This window comes from Medicago sativa, chromosome 1 (assembly GCF_051527215.1).
Source record: "Medicago sativa cultivar Bolivia chromosome 1, Bolivia_mono, whole genome shotgun sequence".
Taxonomy (NCBI): Eukaryota; Viridiplantae; Streptophyta; class Magnoliopsida; order Fabales; family Fabaceae; genus Medicago; species Medicago sativa.
Window position 1 is genome coordinate 28,505,136 of NC_140749.1, and position 20,254 is coordinate 28,525,389.

General features: G+C 35.1%; 2 protein-coding genes, 1 long non-coding RNA gene and 1 pseudogene across 4 annotated transcripts; 3 read left to right on the top strand and 1 right to left on the bottom strand.

Moving 5' to 3' along the window:
- The first annotated feature begins 349 nt into the window (after positions 1-349).
- Positions 350-5,878, top strand: LOC146954001 (uncharacterized). The gene is made up of 3 exons (XR_015030669.1): positions 350-685; positions 4,525-4,827; positions 5,548-5,878. It is a non-coding gene; the product is annotated as an uncharacterized LOC146954001 (long non-coding RNA).
- Positions 5,879-10,231: 4,353 nt separating this feature from the next.
- Positions 10,232-13,660, bottom strand: LOC146954002 (protein FAR1-RELATED SEQUENCE 5-like). The gene has a single exon (XM_085751391.1). It carries the CDS (start codon positions 13,114-13,116, stop codon positions 10,525-10,527), a length of 2,592 nt encoding a protein of 863 aa, XP_085607517.1. The 5' UTR covers positions 13,117-13,660; the 3' UTR covers positions 10,232-10,524.
- A 731-nt stretch (positions 13,661-14,391) lies between these two features.
- Positions 14,392-17,365, top strand: LOC146954003 (protein NRT1/ PTR FAMILY 5.2-like). The gene is made up of 4 exons (XM_085743451.1): positions 14,392-14,464; positions 14,551-14,673; positions 16,071-16,261; positions 16,754-17,365. Exons 1-4 carry the CDS (start codon positions 14,392-14,394, stop codon positions 17,363-17,365), a joined length of 999 nt encoding a protein of 332 aa, XP_085599577.1.
- Positions 16,753-18,595, top strand: LOC146954004 (protein NRT1/ PTR FAMILY 5.2 pseudogene; annotated as a pseudogene). The gene is made up of 2 exons (XR_015011618.1): positions 16,753-17,319; positions 17,613-18,595. The product of XR_015011618.1 is annotated as a protein NRT1/ PTR FAMILY 5.2 pseudogene (transcript).
- Positions 18,596-20,254: the final 1,659 nt, after the last annotated feature.

The following is a 20,254-nucleotide window of genomic DNA, read 5'->3' on the forward strand; positions in this document are numbered from 1 at the left end:
TTTAAAAAAACGTGTTATAAAATAGCTTTCTAAGTCTTTATTTATGGATAAAAATTCGATACCATCAAATCAATCAAATCATAATAAAACTGAAAACTAAAAATATAAAATTTGCCAGAATAAACTGTTGTGTGCCAAAAGTGATAAGTGGTCCCATGACAGTTACCAGTTAGAGCTAGTTGGTTAGCAATACTCCATTCTATAAAGACTATGGTATTTCTTTAATGTAAGGTAATGCAAGTGGCGAAGTCTAACATGAGGGCCCGTATAGGTACCTCATTGTATGAGGGAGTTTTTTTTAACGGTGAGATTGACCCAACGGATTGGATCTGCTCCACCTCAGCAAGAGAGCACATGCACCTCTCCACACTCAACCCAAAATCAAACTTCCCCGAAAACGAAAAAACGACACATCATCACAATTCATTTTTCAATCTCTACTCCGATCCAAAACCACATCTTCCCTACTCGCCATCGCCGGCCACCGTTAACGGCGGCGATCAGGAAAAAAAGATGACGACATAGCCACGACCATATCACAAAGCTGTAACGTCAGTTTTTGTTCTTAGATATCACCGTCGTTTGGTAAGTCCTGTTCGCCGGCGACCTTTTACGCCACCGGAGTCATTCTACTCCACCTGAGAAGACACAACGTCGTGTGTACAAATTTCCGCTTCCCCTCAAGGTACTTTTCTCATTGCAAATTTTGATTCAGAGTTAGCAGTTAAGGCAATTACTTAATAAATTTAAATATTGATTCATTAAGATTTTTTAATTGATGCTGTTGTTTGTTTTGCATATTGCTTAATTACTTGGAAGACTTACAAAAACTGAAATTAAATGTTGAATTGTGAAGATGTATGGATACAGATGGAAATTAATAATCGTAAAACATGGAATGCCAAAGATGCAATGATCTTAAAACAATAAATTATCTGTATTGGGATAAAACGAATGGGAACAGGCAGAGTCATGGAGAAGATAAGTAATTAAGTTAATGTGTGTTGTATACACGGTTATAAGTACTGATGAATAGGCATAGTCATGATTTAAGTGAGAATTTGGGAATAAATTTAGTCATAAATGCTTAGGAATTTCAAATGCTTGACAAGTTGGTATATAAATTGGGTTGGTTTAGAGAGGGTATCAGAGCTATCAGTATTATAATTGTACCCAAAAAAATAGTTAGCAGTTGCTACACCTATACCAAAAGAGAGGATGTTAGAAACAACTTGTAATTCATATCCAAGGTATGTTCACACTAATGTTGTCAAGGTTTCCGATCTTGTTGAGCAATTAAGAGAAATTGTCGATCATCCATTTGATGTCGTGTATTATGATCGAAACCTTAGAAACCAGTTGTGTGAAATTCTAAACCAAGTCCGTCCCTTAAGGTTCCATCTAAACGATGCTCAGAAAGGATTAGTAGGTTCAAGTATTGTGTTGGAAACCATGTTTTTATCCGAGATAGCTAACATCGATGATGAGACTTTAAGGGCAAACATTAAGGTTAGACAAGAATCTGCAGTGTTTGAAGAAGAATGGAGGTTAATGAATGATGAACGTTTTGCTGCTGAGCAAACAATGTATGATCTATTGACGGCCAAAAGTGCCTCTGATAATCGTATTGATGTTTTAGAGAAGGCACTTGCTGCAGAGAAGGTCAAAGCCAAAGAGATTGAGACAGAACTTGAGGCATCAAGGGAGCATTACTGGCAACTGTTGGGAAGGATTACTAGTGGACTTGAAATGCGCACAAGGTTGCAGCAATCGTTGGTAGAGGCGGAGGAAAAGTATAAACATGCCATGCTAATGAAAGAAAAAATGGTTGCATGCTGGGGAAAAATTAGAGCCTTTTGGTCGTGGTAAACAATGTAATAGTCGTAATTTAAATGGAATTTCTATTATGTTTTAAGTTGTTTTCCGTTGATTGTTGTTTTAAGTTGTGTTATGTCATGAACAATTTACTGTGATTGTTGGCTTGCTATATGTTGCAGTTCATAAGTTGTGTTTTAATTTATATTATATTCTTTGCAGTTCATCGTATGGTAATATTAATTTCATTCTGTCTTTCTATACGTTGTGTAATGGTGTGAAATTGTGAAAATATAACGAATATAATGGATCATAAATTTAATGGAATACCAGTAGATGAAAGTAATTGATAGTTTTAGTGAATAACCAGGACAGAATAAGCTTGTTCAAAATAAAGCTAAATTAGGGATAATTGAGCTAAGTAGAATAAGAGATATTGGTTACTAGGAGAGAGCATTTACTCTCTTCACAAAAAATGTGTCCCTTAACCTCATCAATTTCTATTACAAAAAATCATCAATGACATAATATGGGTCATTCCTAATGCTTAGACATCCAACTATCATCTGCCTTGGCCTTCAAGTTTCTGGCTAACTTATTTTGTTCCCACATGATTATCTCCAAGGCCACCCTCAACCTGATGACATCCTCTTGTACCTGAAACACAACCATGTTATAAGTATTGTTTGGCTGAAACATGTCCTGATCATATCTATTTATTCAAACAAATCGCCCACCAAGCCAGTAGTGTTTGGCTGAAACATGTCTTCCTTTCCCATCCATCCCAGAACCCAAACTCCAGAATGTTGGCTGAGTAAGCAAGTCATAAATTGTTAATAGGTTATACTACATTCATATTTTTGTTTTGCGACATTGATATATATATATATATATCTATATATACTTGACTCACCAGTAGTCATTAGTTACCATTCCAATTGGATCGGATATATCCCATTCACCATTAATATGTTGGGTTTGCAAGAAATATGGTGGGTAGTGGTCAAATTTCATGATTTGTGTAATGGCTTCCCACTGCAATGAGTATCGGTAATTGTTAGAGGGGAGGGTCAAAATAGATTGAAAAAAAAAATTCTATTATGTCAATGTGGTTTCTATTAATACCATTTTCTTCATCATCCTGAACCTAGGTGGGATAGCATTTGCTGCAACACATGGGTCCATGTCGTAAACCATTTGCTCTTGAATTGATACCACCATTAGAAACCAATTATCACATGAGTCCCTGATGGGAACATAAACCTATGTACATGAAAACAAAATATGTATTTAGATTACTAATAGACTGAGGATCCCTATTAATAATTGATATGTACTTGAACACAATGACTTACATATTTCAAGTCATCAAATGGCGGCATCTATATTTCCGCATAATCATTGATTAGTTCTTGAATTGACGCAGAACCAATGACATCAATCTAGTGGACAATTACATTAACAATATTGATTAGAATGAATATTGATTTGTATATAAATATAATTAACATTCGGTTATCTAGATTAACAAAGACTACTTTACCGCGAATGATGGAGGGAGTGTCCAAACGGTTTTAGCAGGGACCTGCCTCTGAACCCATGTAGTCTTCATGGCCATGATATACAGAATCTAACATTAAGATTACAAAAACATTAGGTGTTTCAGTCCCTGAATATATGATCCAATTGGATTTTATTTGTAAATTACCTCTGATGCCACAATATTTTCGGGACATAGAGTTAGGAATATCTTGCGGCTTGCTTTAATTTCTGATGCCTTGAACAAACACTCCCTTCATACAAATTGGAACACTCAGATTCAATAGACAGTATATAATGTATGGTCATGTAAGATGAATGTAAACCAATTATTGTGATTAGAAGTGAAATACCCCAAATCTTTATCTGGATGAAACACATAAGCAGCCATGCGCAGGGCTTCTTCAGGTAAATCAATTTTAACACTTGTTTTGAAGTTTGACTTCATCTGTAAATGTACATAGCATATATGAGATTAATAGTATAGGATCTATAATTATGATGGTTACAACATGTAATAAGCGGCGTGCCTTTTGGTGTCTCTGTCCACAAGGATTAAGGGGATTCACTTTAGGAGTGCTTTGCGTGGCCACTTCTTTTCCCCTCAATGTGATGTTTAACTTAGGAGTTAAGGGGGGTACTGAACGTTGTTTTTTCTTGAGGGGGTTTTCCATTGTTGCATCCATCCTCTTTTGAACTGGTGGTGCTCTACTACGAGGGGACATGCTGAACTTTGGTACTTTTGGTGTAATAGGGGATTGTGACTTGTTCCCTAAGAATGGTATTCTTGGTGTACTCTGGGCAGGTGAGCATCCAAAGCTTTGAAATTGTTTTGTTTTAATGGGGGGGGGGGGGGGGGGGATTGACCTGCAAAAAGTGATGTCCTAGGCAAGGGGTTGGTAAAGATAGGCATGGGTTTTGGTTGAATGGGGGGGGGGGAGCTGCTGAATCGCAATGACCTTCCTACGTTTGCAGGGTTTATGTTGGATTTTGACTGGCTTGAAGGGGTTAAGTTTAGGTTCAGTTGACAGGTACCAGCATTTGTATCTTCTTCTTCTTCTTCTTCTTCTGAATCAAGGTCCAAAATTACATCGCTCACATCACTTCCTTTGAAACTGCTGTTCATTACACGTTTTTTCTTAACCACCACTTCTGGTGATTTTGTTTCAGGTGCTTGCTGACAAGGCGTGTCATTTTCCTTGAGGTTTGGAGTGGGATTTACATCTGTTGTGAGTGGAGGATGAATAGAGTCTTCAATTCTGTCTAGCCTTTTTTCCATTCTGTCTAGTTTACTGCATATCAGGTTGAAGCAGTTATGTAGTAAATCTATCCTATCAGCATAATCCTGGAAATATATTATGCACAATCAATAAATAACCAATATTATCTTTGGGAATGTCAATCAATTTCTCATTGTCAACAAACAGATTCAAGTTAATGGAGAGAAACTACATGTCATTGGTGACACTTCAGGTATTCTAAACAAATCTAAAGTGTGTCCCCATTCTCAAGTAGCATGTATACAAGCTGTATTATGTTTATCATTTTAAGAATATATACCTTTTGAAACTGCAATGATTCTTTGAGTAATGCAACCACAGTGTCGTTGGTTTGACTTCCAGGCTGCATTGAAAGTGTGGTTGGTTAGTAAATTTTGTGCCATTAATGCAATGTTCATGGAACTTGAAATAAAAACGGAAAATCCATATACCATGTTGGAATCAACAGATGCATCCACGTGTACATCCTCAAAACTATCATTGTTCTTTTCTTCTCTGAAAAAAATAAAAAAAGGGTGTTAAATGCATATCAACCACCATTATTAACAGGAATAAATGCTTGTTTGATATCATACCCATTTATTTTGGTTTCCATGGGTTGAGTGTTCATCTTTTATCTCTATCAAGTATCAACCACAACTTAGTTCAGTTGCAACTATAAAACACTATGTCACTTGATTTGAGGGTCACCTGATTTGATTATAGGTGTATTGTCTTGCAAATTTGACATTAAATGTAGTTTAGAGTAATTGTTTTCAAAGCATTCCATATTTGATCTTATAAAAGCATTGTAGATAGTTCGCAGAATGCATTGGACATAGTTTCCATTACCATGCATACTTCAATTAATGAAAAGCAGAGTACAGTGCTGTTATTTTAATTTTTAATTGATAAATGTAATTAAAAATTGCAGATTTAATTTTGGTCTCCTAAAGGCGCCACGCCAACTGTGGTCATTTTGGCGAAATATTTTTCCGCCCAAAGTATTTGAAGACAAAATCTCTGTGTTGCTTGCTGCATCTTCTGCGTAAGATGGGGACAGGATAGACTACTTTGTGCTGTGTGGTTTAAGGTTATTTGAGCTGCATACGCGTGGACACTACCATCCTCTCATCTACTGACACGTGTCACATAGCTCCAAATTTGCAATAACTTACAAGTCCTATTTTCGTGTCGTAGTCTGAAAACATTCCAATTGTATGATATTAATTTAATTGCTAATAGACCAAAATCCATTTAATGCATTGCATGTGTTGTGATTAAATTTTTTTTTTTTTGAGGTGTGTTGAATGTTGACCATTAAAATTGTCTTAGGTTATTGTAAGGAGAAGTATCGCCACTTAGCCTTGGTGAGCTTTTGAAAATAATAAACCGTGTTAATGGTTAATTGTCACATATTAGCAAAATTTGGGAATAATTTTTTTTTTATTTTTTGTTGTAACAATAAGGATTGAATAACAATAACAACTTTACTTGAATTTGTCTACCTTAGTTTATTTATAAAAAATATTGGTCATAATAAAATTAATAATTATCTGCGTTTAATATTAAATAATCGGAAATAGATGGCATCAAAAATTTGACAAACAAACACATTAATTATAGAGTAGTTAACAATAACACTTGATGACAAATAACTGGTTAAGCATAAAAGTTACCTCCTAACCTTAATTAACTAAAACAATACAAAATACTACTCCTACTCCTTAATTAACTAAACTAAAACAAAATACTTAGTCAACTCTTAAACCCATTTTTTTTTTGGAAGAAAACTCTTAAACCCATTGACAACCCATTAACTGGTTCATCCCAAATACAACGTAGTTAATTGGTTTTGTTAAACAAAATCCCAATTAAAACCATAATCAGGGCGAACACCATCTTCCAAATGTCTTTTTTCCTCTGCTTTTCAAACTCTGCCCTCAGTTTGCAAAGTTCATTATCAGAAGCATTTTTTGTCTTCAAAGAGTTGATCTGGGTCGAAAATTGATTTTCCAGATAACCCAACTTAGCATCAACCCCACTTTTCACCTTAAAAACCGAATGCTCAATCTCAGCTCTAATCTCCTCGTGCTCTGCATCTTGTGACACAGCCATTAAGTTCAGATCTTGCACGAGCTTATTAATCTCATGTTTGATTTCTACTTGAGTAGGGTCTTTTGTATGTTGGAGGGTATTTTGCGTGAAATCTGGAATGGGTTCACACCAGCAAGTCCAGTTGCAAACCTTCTTTTTGCAAGTATAGAGCAGTCTATAAGGGTCTTCCTTAGAGGTTGATACTTTGATCTCTGCAATCGCACCACAGGTGCAATATTTGTTAGCATACCTGATCCATGTTGGTCGGTTTGTGCTGTTGGTAGAAGACACCATTTGTGAGTGATGAGGGGTATAATCTAAAACAAAAAAGATGATAACATTAGTAAAAGAATGAAACCAGATAAAGTAAAATGAGTAAAATAACATTGGATTCAACAACTGAAACCTACAGCCTTAGAAGACGAAGGTTTGTTCCTTGAACAAATATGCAGCAAAACATTCCTAATGATGTGGGTTAAAGTGTCTTATATAGCATTATAACCCTAAGTTTATTATATTATAAAATATAATCAAACAATAACACTAATTTTACTAATATTGTGTTAAATGAAACCAAAATAACATTAATTTAAGTATCCTATAATAACATCATTAAAATAATCCTATCAATTTTTTTTATACTCCTGGAAATAACATCATTAAAATAACACTAATTTAATAAAATTGGTTTAAGTACCTCCGGGAACCCGATCCGAGAAATTCAAGTTTCTGCATCCTTCTATGTCTGAAAAGGTCAATTTGAACGGTCGGATTGACTGTGCATGTTTCCCTCCAGATGATAGGCAAGTTCTAGTCCCCGGAGTAAACTAGTTCCTAAGTTGACTAGTTTCCGAGGGGATAGTTTGTCCGGATGGCGTACCTCCGGGAACCCGATCCGAGAAATTCAAGTTTCTGCATCCTTCTATGTCTAAAAAGGTCAATTTGAACGGTCGGATTGACTGTGCATGTTTCCCTCCAGATGATAGGCACGTTCTAGTCCCCGGAGTAAACTAGTTCCTAAGTTGACTAGTTTCCAAGGGGATAGTTTGTCCGGATGGCGTACCTCCGGGAACCCGATTCGAGAAATTCAAGTTTTTGCATCCTTCTATGTCTGAAAAGGTCAATTTGAACGGTCGGATTGATTGTGCATGTTTCCCTCCAGATGATAGGCACGTTCTAGTCCCCAGAGTAAACTAGTTCCTAAGTTGACTAGTTTACGAGGGGATAGTTTGTCCGGATGGCGTACCTCCGGAAACCCGATCCGAGAAATTCAAGTTTATGCATCCTTCTATGTTTGGAAAAGTCAATTTGAACGGTCGGATTGACTGTGCATGTTTCCCTCCAGATGATAGGCACGTTCTAGTCCCCGGAGTAAACTAGTTCCTAAGTTGACTAGTTTCCGAGGGGATAGTTTGTCCGGATAGCGTACCTCCGGGAACCCGATCCGAGAAATTCAAGTTTCTGCATCCTTCTATGTTTGGAAAGGTCAATTTGAACGGTCGGATTGATTGTGCATGTTTCCCTTCAGATGATAGGCACGTTTTAGTCCCCGGAGTAAACTAGTTCCTAAGTTGACTAGTTTCTGAGGGGACAGTTTATCCGGATGGCGTACCTCCGGGAAGCCGATCCGAGAAATTCAAGTTTCTGCATCCTTCTATGTTTGGAAAGGTCAATTTGAACGGTTAGATTGACTGTGCATGTTTCCCTCCAGATGATAGGCACGTTCTAGTCCCCGGAGTAAACTAGTTCCTAAGTTGACTAGTTTCCGAGGGGATAGTTTGTCCGGATGGCGTACCTCGGGGAACCCGATCCGAGAAATTCAAGTTTCTGCATCCTTGTATGTTTGAAAAGGTCAATTTGAACGGTCGGATTGACTGTGCATGTTTCCCTCCAGATGATAGGCACGTTCTAGTTCTCGGAGATTATGCACATCCTGCAAAGTAATGCTCTCATGTGTGTCGGGTAAGCAGTTGATAGATATCCTATTGGGGAAGTGCTAAACAAATTATAAACTCACATGATTTAGTATGCAAATAATGAATGTTAAATGAATAATTGTAATGTTCATAAATAATATTAATTTGGTTGAAGATACCATTACTTGACATCTCTTGTTGTTAGCTATGGCATATGTGACATTCTTCTCAAAATGATCATAATCAGCAATTTCTACACAATCATCTTCAGAATCAGAATCAATAACTTCTTCCTTGATTGTATTTCCCCTTGAATTTCCAACTTCATCCACCAAAACCATCATCTTGAACCTGTTAAAAGCGCCAGTATATTCAAGCCTAACACGTGTTGGTTTCTCCCAGTTGAATTTAGGTGCGACGTCCCTACCAGAAGTCATGAAATTTTGGCTTAAATTTCTCCCAAACTTAACTCGTACACAGGTGCCATTTGGATCCCTAATCCATCCATAATCATACTTTTGCAGTTTCTTGAAGTAAGATGAGAAGAATACATAACATACTTGTATCTTTGACTACAACGGTAAAAAAAAAAAAAATACACATATAAGATGTATAAGTCAGGGGCCATATGAAATTTGATAAAAGATCATTATACAAGAATATCATAACAACTAAGCAGTATTTTGTAACACCTGTTGTGGATAAACGATAGTTTCGAAGGAATTCACGAGGGTATAGTAGCTTGTTGCTTTGCATAATCTAAAAACAATTGATTGTAGTTAATTACATATAAAAATCATGTAACTAAATATTTATAAGAAAACTGTTTTTATTATATTCTTTCTATGGTTTCCACCGAATTCCATAACATGGGATAGGTAAAAATACTAATTGCTTCTACCTATTAAATCATAAATATGTATATCACTAAAATTGATTTCCACTCATTACAAAATTGCATGTTATAACCGTCGGCCTAAACTTGATAAGGATATGTGGTTTTCAGTAACAAAAAAATTTTGGAAGAAAAAACTCATATTAACTTCAAATTGATGCAAAATATCTTGCAAACCCTAGAAAAGAACCCATATTACCTTCTATGTTTTAGCCACCTTAGCCAAGACTATAGGGGACCACTATTACTATATTTACGTTGGAAATCTTAAAGACGAAAGAGACAAAATGAAAGAAAAGAGAGTAAAATTACCTTTTCCCGGTTGATTCCATTGGAAAGCGGAGTGTGTTGGTGAAAGCGAAAGGGTTTGAGTGAAATGGACGAGATTTATGTGGATAAAACGCTTTGTTGTTGGTAAGGGGAAAAGCTTCATAGAATGCTTCCTTGATTTATGGGCCTATTTGGTCCGTGTAAAGTTGGGCCTATGAATTAGTTCTATGCAACTTTTGCTAATGCTAGTGCCTTGTTTGCTAATTACCAAATGTTAGTACTTTTTTTTGCAAAACCGTTGTTTTATAATAGATTAATACTAATCAATTTCGTTGTTAAGTATAATATTAGTCTTTAAGCATAAGGCATTAAGGATAAACAATATTCCCACTGAAATGTAACTGATCACATTTATATTAAAGGTGCATTCGTTACGGATAAAAATTACACTTCATATGAGAATTTAAAGAGACTAAATTCTGACCATTAAACAAATGTAAAAGTTCATGAATTCATTAAGATTACAGTCATCCAAGGTTCAAACAACAAATAATCATGACAATGTCTGAATACTGAATATAACATTCAAACACAAATTCAGAACACTCCGCTACATAAACTCTCGCTATATAAACTCCATAAAATCCGCCGGCACATGTTCTTGAAATAAATATTTTAACAATCTAAATTCAGAGCCATTACTCATAATATTATAATGTAGGCAAACAAAACATTAAGAAAATATCCTTACATGTTGATCAACATTGTTGACAGTATCTTGAGTACCAACCGTTCTTTGAGGACATGTTTTCTTATTATGACCAGGATCACCACATGTAGAACAATGGGTGACACGCCTATTGTTTGTTCCACTAGTGGAACCAACACCACCACCTCTACCTTTGGTTCTGACAGAAGCTGGATTTTGCAAATTTTCGTCCACCGCGTCATCTTCAAGGTTTGTCGTGGTATCACTTATGCCTCTCATTTGTTCGGCTTTCAAAATAGTTGCAGCCGCAATGTCCATTTGCTCTTTGTAGTCATCACCGTTGTCAACGACTAATTTAGACAATCTCCCCCATCTAGACATCAATGCTCCGTATCTTGTAGCAAGGTGCGAGTCCCAAAATGTCGGACGACCATTTGAGCTGCTACCTAATACATCTTTGGCATTTTTTGTCCATCTACTCATTACAAGGGATTGAGGCAACTCATCATAATCAATAAAAACCAAAACTGCAATGATATGCTCACATGGAATTCCAAATGACTCCATCCTCTGACATGCACACTTGAAAATGTCTTCTGCAGGGTTAAATGATACACGCCACTCCCGGTCTGGCCTCATGTACTTATTAACTGTATAGATGTAGTACCCACATGTTTCTTTCGATCCAGATACAATCATTGCAGAAGATCGGTTGATTATAATCTGATATTTACATAATATCTCTTTCGTAAATACCTTTGCACCAGAGAGCTCAAGCTTAGGGAATCTTGTAGAGAGAACTGGCTCACCATAATCACTTTCAAAGTCTGCTTGTACCTCTCTATACCGCATGAAGTTGAGACAACGGTGATAGTGTAGTAAAAAATCTTCCAAGTTGTAACGAGAATGAACAAACTTCCCCGTCTCCGAATGCAACCCCTCGCATCTTGATGTAGTTTTGAAGCCTGCAAAAAACTGGCCCCGTATATGTGCTGTTGCCCATGCCTTTCTCTTCGTATATGTTTCTTTGATCCAATTGTTGTCGTGCAATCCAAATGAATCAACAGTTTCAGCCCACTTCCTGGAAAATTCTCCAATCTCATAGTCACCCAACATACACTTCCTAAATTGACCCACAAATGCAGGATCGCCTATGTTGGACGTTGCATTGCGAATCAAGTGCCACGCACACAGTCTATGATAAGCATTTGGAAACACTCGTTTTATGGCCTTCTTCATAGCTAAATCACCATCAGTGATCACAGCAGTTGGCGACTTTCCAAACATTGCTTCCAAAAACCGTGAAAGCACCCAGACATAAGTTTCTTCCTTTTCATCAGCAACAATAGCTTCAGCAAAAATAATAGTAGAGTTATGATTATTCACACCAGCAAACACAACTAAAGGGCAATGGTATTTGTTCTTACCATATGTTGCATCAAATGCGACTACGTCGCCATAAACTTGGTAATCAAGACGACTTTTTCCATCACACAAAAACAGGTGTTGTAGTCTACCTGTAGAATCAGTAGTGTGCTTGAAAAACATCATGGGATCATTTACAGCCAATCCACGAAGATAACTTAATGCAGAACTTGCATCTGACTTTCGCAAACGCCGTTGTCTCGCTATTTGATTATACAGATCTTTCCTCCGGAAACCAATTTTATCATATCCTCCTGCTTGATTTGCAAATGAAGCATATATGCGATTGGGTAAAATACCACTTTTTAACATATTGTTCATTTGCATTATGTCTGAATCTGTCATTACACGGTGTGAAGATAGCAGTCCACAATGTTCCTGCGATACTAGCGCATGGTTGTGCCGGTCATCAAAAACTGTAGCATACCAGCGTTGTGTCGTAATGTTTATGTGCACCCGAAACATAGCTTGACATCCACATCGAGTATTAGGTTTTTCCTTACGCTTTCTATTCGCCTCACTTAATCCTCTTTTTTCCCTATATCCTTGTTTATGGCAAACAAATGTGCGTTGCACTAGTTCTCCCGTTTTGCAATAAAGCAACTTGCCTTTGCGAACTGAAAATCCATTCGCTCTTCCATATGATTTATAGAACTCATATGCAATGTATAGGCTTCCAAACGCAATTCTCCTAACAAATAGAGGCCCTAAACCACTTAGGTCCAATGCCACAACGTCCTCAACACTATCAACTTGGACATAGTGGTCTTCATTGTGACTTCCATCTTCTTCCATGTCACCATAGTCTACCCCTTCTGCATCACTTCCATCGTCTTCAATGTCAGCATTGTCTACCCCTTCTTCATCACTTCCATAGTCTTCAATGTCAGCATTGTCTACCCCTTCTTCATCACTTCCATCTTCTTCCATGTCACCATAATTGACCCCTTCATCAAAGTCACTAATGTTTCCGGATTGCCCTCTACCTCCATCTTCGTCAAACTCAACACTGTCTTCGCCTTCATAATCACTTCCATCATATTCCATGTTACCACTGTATCCCCCCTCCTCAACCCTAACCTCTTCTTCAGATTCTCTAATGTCTACCCCTTCTTCAGGACTTCCATCACCTTTTTCAGGCCCAATAAATTGCTCACAGTCAAAAGCTCGGTATCCCATGCCCCTAAACATCAATTAAATTTGGTTGTTAATTCTATATTAAATTGTCGTTCTATTATCAATCATACAAACTCCAAATCAAATCAAATAATCTAATAACCTAAAATTTCAAGGATTCAAACAATTTCGAAGGAAATAAAAAGAATCGAAGGAAAGAAAAAGAATCGGAAAATTACCAGTTGCCGGTGATGGTGAGTGACTAAGAAAGAGTTCGATCTTCAAATTTTTCATGGAATAACTTTCGTAGTTATCGTTCTTTGAGCTCAATGTTACTTGCGATTGTTATATTTGAGTGAGAGAGAAAGGGTAAATGGCTCGTCGCAGTACCGGCGACGGTGAGTTGGGAAAGAAATAAAGAATTTTAGATCTGAAAAGAAAGAGGTATGTAAAGCATTTTAGATGGTGGTAGGTCGCAGTTGGTAGTGTTTGAGGAATACTTTTGATGAAATCGCCGGTGAGAGTGGCGAAGACATTGCCGGTGATTGGGAGTGGAGAGTGGGGAAGAAATAATTTTTGACCTTAAATTATTTGAATGTGGGACAATAATGAGTTATGTTTTTGTTGGGATGTGTTAGAGTGTGGAGAGTTCCTTATGTTTAATCTAGACCACATATCTAATCCAATAGTATTTTTTACTACCTCACCGGTGAGGGACCTATCCGCTCCCTCGTCCTAGCCGTCACCAATGCAAGTATATATTGTAATTCTCTTATTGCATTGAATGAAACAGTACAATAGAGCTTTCAAATTTGCAGAAAAATACCATGCTTGTTATGGAAACAAGTCCATTTTAGTATAATGATAAATTGCTTAAAAAAAGAGATAAACAAATACTGACAAGAGAATATCAGAAAGCATAAGGGGAATGAACTCAAGATAGAGAGAGACGGGGGATCTTCAGTAATTTTCCAACAAGATTTCTGTTGGGACATTTAACACGTATTCCTCTAATTCAAGAATAGTCTGACACATTTGAAATAGCTCGATGGTGTTGACTTGTTATCTTGAAGTGTACTCCTCTTAAAATCTCATGTTCATTTTTGCAGGTGTCAATTTTAATGGGCTGAATCCATACAGAGCTATGTTTTGATTTTAAACGAGCCCCCATAAGTGGACGGTAGAATTGAGCTTCTTAAATTAATCGATTCATGTTCTCGATACCGAATTTTTTCCTAGAAAAAAAAAAACCCTAACCACTCCGTTTATGCCATATATCCCACATGATTTATGTAGGGATATTTCACACGTATTCTTCTACTTGGTTCCACCATTTGCGGATCATTAGCCATGTTTGCCCTATTTTCACTCATGACAGGTCATTTTAAAACTGAGTCCAAATTGGCTTTAAAACTGAGTCCAGGTTTGCTTGGGATAACTAGTTAGTTATAGCTAGAAAAACAAGTAATATTACTTGTTCTTACTCTTGATTTTGTTCTCCATAAAAAGAGTTTAGCATGGAAGAGGGAAGGGTAGTGAGTGAGTTCACACAAGATGGAACTGTTGATCTTAAAGGGAAACCTATTCTCAAATCCAAAACTGGTTGTTGGAAAGCTTGTTCCTTCTTTGTTGGTATGCCATTTCCTCTTCCTCTCTCATCTATGGTCATTTTTGTTTGTTCAATTTTTTTTTGTTGAAATAATGAATGCTGTTAAAAATGGTTTTTTAACAATGGAGTGATAATTAAGATGAAAAAATAGTACCCCCCATTAAAGGAAACCACCCCAAGCAAAGAAACCACTACAATTTAAAACCTCAACTTAAAATATGATTAGTATGTGTCAAACTTTTTGTATCATTTTTAAGTACTCCCTCCGTCCTTTAATGTAACCCCCTTTGCATTTTTCACATTTCTTAACAAAAGTTGCCAGTGTAATTAATGTGTCTGTTTTGTGTATTAATATTACCAAATTGTCCTTTGTTTGTATGTGTATTAAATTTGACTATTCATATTTCAAGACAAGTTAGTAGTATTAATTAGGGGTATGTTTAAGAAAAAAGTAATAAATGCATCTAGTAATTTAAAAAGGGGGTTACATTTAAGGACAAAAATAAAATCAAATAGGTGGTTACATTAAAAAACGGAGGGAGTATTTCATTTGAATTGTGCACAATTTTTAAGAAAATGATTAGTATGTGTCAAACTTTTTGCTTCTACAGCCGTAAGATGCAGTTGAGATTTGATTTGATTTGTTGCCATTCTTTATGACCTTAATCACAGTAATTCGAAATTAATGGAGGAGTCAATCTTGATGGAGAGTTAGGTAAAGTAGCTTTGCGTATAAAGAGATGCACTATCAAGAATGCTTGTTTACTGTTTTCTTGGTAAAAAAAATGGTTAAATAAGTTTTTGGTCCTTGAAATGTTTTTAAATTTCAATTTTTAGACTTTCTAATTTTTTTTTATCAAGTTTTAGTGATTTAAACATTTTTCATCATCACTTTTGATCTATATATTTTAAGCAAACTGGACTATACATTTTCAGTAAACTTATGTGTATAACCATTACTTTTGGATATGGCTTTGCACTAGAAAATTAGAAATACCTTAAGTTGACATCTCCTTTCTTTAGCAATTTAGAACGTAATAAATGTTTCATTTAACTTTTAAAAGCAACAAATAAATAGCTACACTTTTTTTTTATTGCAATATCACGACAATTAAAAAAGAATAAAAAGAGGTTTGTAAAACCTAGCTTAATAGACAATGCTAATATTGTTAATATGGACATCTTTATTCAAATTCTAATTAACCCAAGAGCTCGCACTTTTGTGTGTGTTACAAATGACGCTTGCCTTTCGTCTATAAACCAAAAAAAAAATAAAAAATTAATAAAGAGAGTATTAACTTCATCAAGGTACGAATTTAAATCATTTGTAAAACATTGGACCACACATTGAATTATATGTTTTTGTTGATGAAATTGCATTGAATTATATTGTTGATAATGATATGTATTTTTTATGCAGTGTATGAAGTATTTGAGAGAATGGCTTATTATGGGATATCATCAAATTTGATCTTATATTTGACAAATAAGCTTCATCAAGGAACTTTGGCTTCTTCTACCAATGTCACCAATTGGGCTGGCACCATTTGGATCACTCCAATATTTGGTGCTTATGTTGCTGATGCCTACCTTGGCCGTTATTGGACTTTTGTCACTGCCTGGTATATCTTAATTTATTACCAGCTTCATATCATTATAATTTTATCATTTATATTTTTTTAAGGTAAATGTTAACCGGTGCCCCTGGAACACTGGTTAAGGAAGCAAATATAATAGTTTTTGCATTGAAAATTGTGTAATCAATTCTTTAAAAGTCAAAAAAGTGTCATTTTTAATTTAATGTTTCCTTTTTTAGATACCTTAACCAGTGCTCCAGGGGCACCGATTAACATGACCCTTTTTTTAAAATATTAAAACTCGAGGTCGATTTTTAGAATAATAAGTCTTGGTCAGATTTTACCCTTCTGGCCAAACTCCATATTACTAGAACTCTTTCCCATAATAACCGGAAGATTAGCACAAAAAAATATAATAAAAGATCAAAAGAGAAATGTTAACTTATACCTTAAAAGCACATCTTAATAAATCAAATATAGAAATATTTTTAATGTTGGATGAATGGTTCAAATGTGCAATTGGCAGGGTATGTCTATGCTTACACTATCAGTTTCCCTTCCAAGCCTAAAACCACTTGAATGTCATGAAATGGATGTCACAAAATGCAAGGAAGCTTCCACATTACAGCTAGTAGTGTTCTATGGTGCACTCTACACTCTAGCAGTGGGAACAGGTGGAACAAAGGCTAACATTTCCACTATTGGTGCTGATCAATTTGATGAGTTTGACACAAAAGAGAAGAAACATAAACTCTCATTCTTCAATTGGTGGATGTTCAGCATCGTCTTTGGGACTCTTCTTGCAAATTCTGTCTTAGTCTACATACAAGATAATGTGGGTTGGACTCTTGGATATGCACTTCCAACTCTTGGACTTGGAATATCTGTCATAATATTTTTGGTAGGCACACCATTCTATAGACATAAATTACCTGCAGGGAGTCCCTTTACTAAAATGGCTAAGGTCATTGTGGCTGCTATAAAGAAATCGAATGTGCCTATTCCTAGTGACCCTAAAGAACTTTATGAGCTAGATTTGGAAGAGTATGCAAAGAAAGGAAATGTTAGAATTGATTCCACTCCCACATTGAGGTATAAGTTCCTTCAGCATTTTTCCGCTACCCTAATTTCGATTTAAATATGGATTTTTTTTGTTCGCAAATAAATATAAATAAATATTTAATGAGTTTTAGTTAAGGATGAAATCGTTCATGAAAACTCAAGTTTGAATCTTGACGGGAACAATATCCTTAACTAGACTTTACATACTTCAGGACCAAACTCCAGATTACTAGAGTCCTCTTTCCCTAATGCCTCAAATTTGCAAGACTTATATTCACATTGTAATAATTTGAATTTTGGTGTAAAAAAATATACATATGCAGGTTCCTCAACAAGGCATGTGTCAAGACTAATTCAAGTACTAGTGTAGGGAAATTGTGCCCCATTACACATGTAGGAGACCAAACAAATGCTAAGAATGATCCCAATTTTGGCTACAACATTAATTCCTAGTACAATGGTTGCCCAAATAAATACACTATTTGTGAAGCAAGGAACAACACTTGATAGAGGAATTGGGAGTTTCCAAATTCCTTCCGCAAGTTTAGGTACATTTGTGACACTATCAATGCTCATAAGTGTTATACTTTATGACCGTTTCTTTGTCAAGATTATGCAAAGATGGACTAAAAACCCTAGAGGAATTACTCTCCTTCAAAGGATGGGCATAGGTATGATAATTCACATAATGATTATGGTAGTTGCATCTTTCACTGAAAGATATAGGCTTAGTGTAGCCAAAGAACATGGAGTAGTTGAAAATGGAGGATTAGTTCCATTGAGCATATTCATTTTGCTTCCACAATTTATACTTATGGGAACAGCTGAAGCATTCGTAGAGGTTGCTAAAATCGAGTTCTTTTATGACCAAGCTCCAGAAAGCATGAAGAGCCTTGGCACTTCTTATTCATTGACTAGCTTAGGCATTGGAAGTTTTATTAGTACTTTTCTTCTATCAACAGTTTCACACATCACTGAGGAACATGGTCACAAAGGGTGGATTTTGAATAACCTCAATGCTTCTCATCTTGATTACTACTATGCATTTTTGGCAATATTAAACATCTTGAACTTCATCTTCTTTTGTATTGTTACAAAGTTCCATGTATATAGAGCTGAAATTTCAGATTCCATAAAAGTGCTTGCAGTAGAATTGAAGGAGAAGACAAGTGTTGTGTCATACCAAGTGACTCCAAGAGATTAGTTTATTGGTTCTTGGGTAGTATTGTAACATTAAATTAAATGTATAATAACATCCAAATGTATTTTTAAAATTAGTTATTGGATCCATCATTTTCTTTTGGGACTGCTGAGCATTGAGTAATTTTATTTCTTGACTTAACTTCTTTTGTGTTTAGAAACTACACCTAACCAAAGGAGAAAAAAGTTAATATTTGAAGTCTTATTATTAATCCTTAAGGTTTGCAGCAATTTAACCTAATATTTTCCCGCTCATTTGCTGTATTAGGTTAGCAGTAATTTAATCTAACAAATTTCATTTAAAAAAATGCATCGCACCAATTTCATTCCTATTTTCTTGCCTTTTTTTTTTGTACACATATTTAATACTAAAAAAATGCATCGCACCAATTTCATTCCTATCCTATTGGATATATCCTTATTCGTATGTCAATCCCTTTACAATAAACATGTGCGGAGCATGGGTCAAATATCTAGTACTAGCGAAAAGACGGGCACTCACGTGCCTGTCTTTCCGCTCTTTTTATTGCGCTAACGTTTAAAAATTATGAACAGTGTTTTTTTTTTATGAAATTTTGATTTTTATTAAAACTTAAAAAAATTTAAATGTTTGATGTTTTTAAGTAATAAAAAATCAAACTAACCAAGATTATCTATTTCAACGACATCAACAATTTTTTTTATTAAGAACGACACCGACAATAATACGATATAACAAAAAAAAATATAATCTAAATTCTTTTTTTAAAGACACCAACAACAATTTTATTATAGAAAAAGTTGTTTGAGGGTATAATTGGAATGATGAAAAAGTAAGTATAAATATACTCATCTAGTTTGTTACATTTTTTAAATAATAAAGGGAAAAAACAAAAAAAAAATATTTATATCGTGTTTGTTACATTTGTTTTAATATTTAAATGTATTCTTATCTATTTGTTACATGTGCTATTTGTATTGAAAATTGAGGGTATTTTTAAAAGGAAAAAAATCAAACCCAAAAGTGCTGAAGGGGTAGTTTTCTTTATATATAGTATAGATAGATACAAGTAAATGTATAAATGAAAAGGTACTCCATCCCTTTTATATGACTTTGCAACAAAAAATCACGGAGCTTAAGAAAAATTGTTAGAGTTATAATTTTTTTTCAAATGTGTGAGCTTACTACTCCTCCGTCTCATTTTAATTGTGACGTTTGTATTTTTGGCTCTGTTACAAAATAATTTTCACTTTAGAATATTAATGTAACATTTATTATGTTTTTTCACTAATATACTCTTATCTATTGGATTATTTTCCACTAATAAAGGCGTTATGTAAACGATAATCATTTTTCCATTGAAATCAATTCAACTAATGATTTTTTTTAAAACCGCGTACAATTTAAACACGACAATTAAAATGAGACGAAGTGAGTACTAAATTACTCTTTGTTATTAAATGTTAATATTTCATATATCAAGACAAATTGATACTAGTAATAAGAGATAATTTTGAAAAAAGAGTAATAAATGCACCTTAAAATTTATACATAGTTTTATTTTTATGGATAAATTTTAACTTTTTTCGGAAAAGATCTTATAATTAGGAATGGATGAATAAATATCTAATGTTTCTAAGTCTTTTTTTTTTTAACAAACAAAAATGAGATATAATATAAACAAAGTTGGATTACCCTGCACAAGACATGCAAAAGGGAAACCAACCAAAAGTATATACAACAACCAGGTGCTGGTAAACTGAAAGCACCAGCAAAAATCTAAAG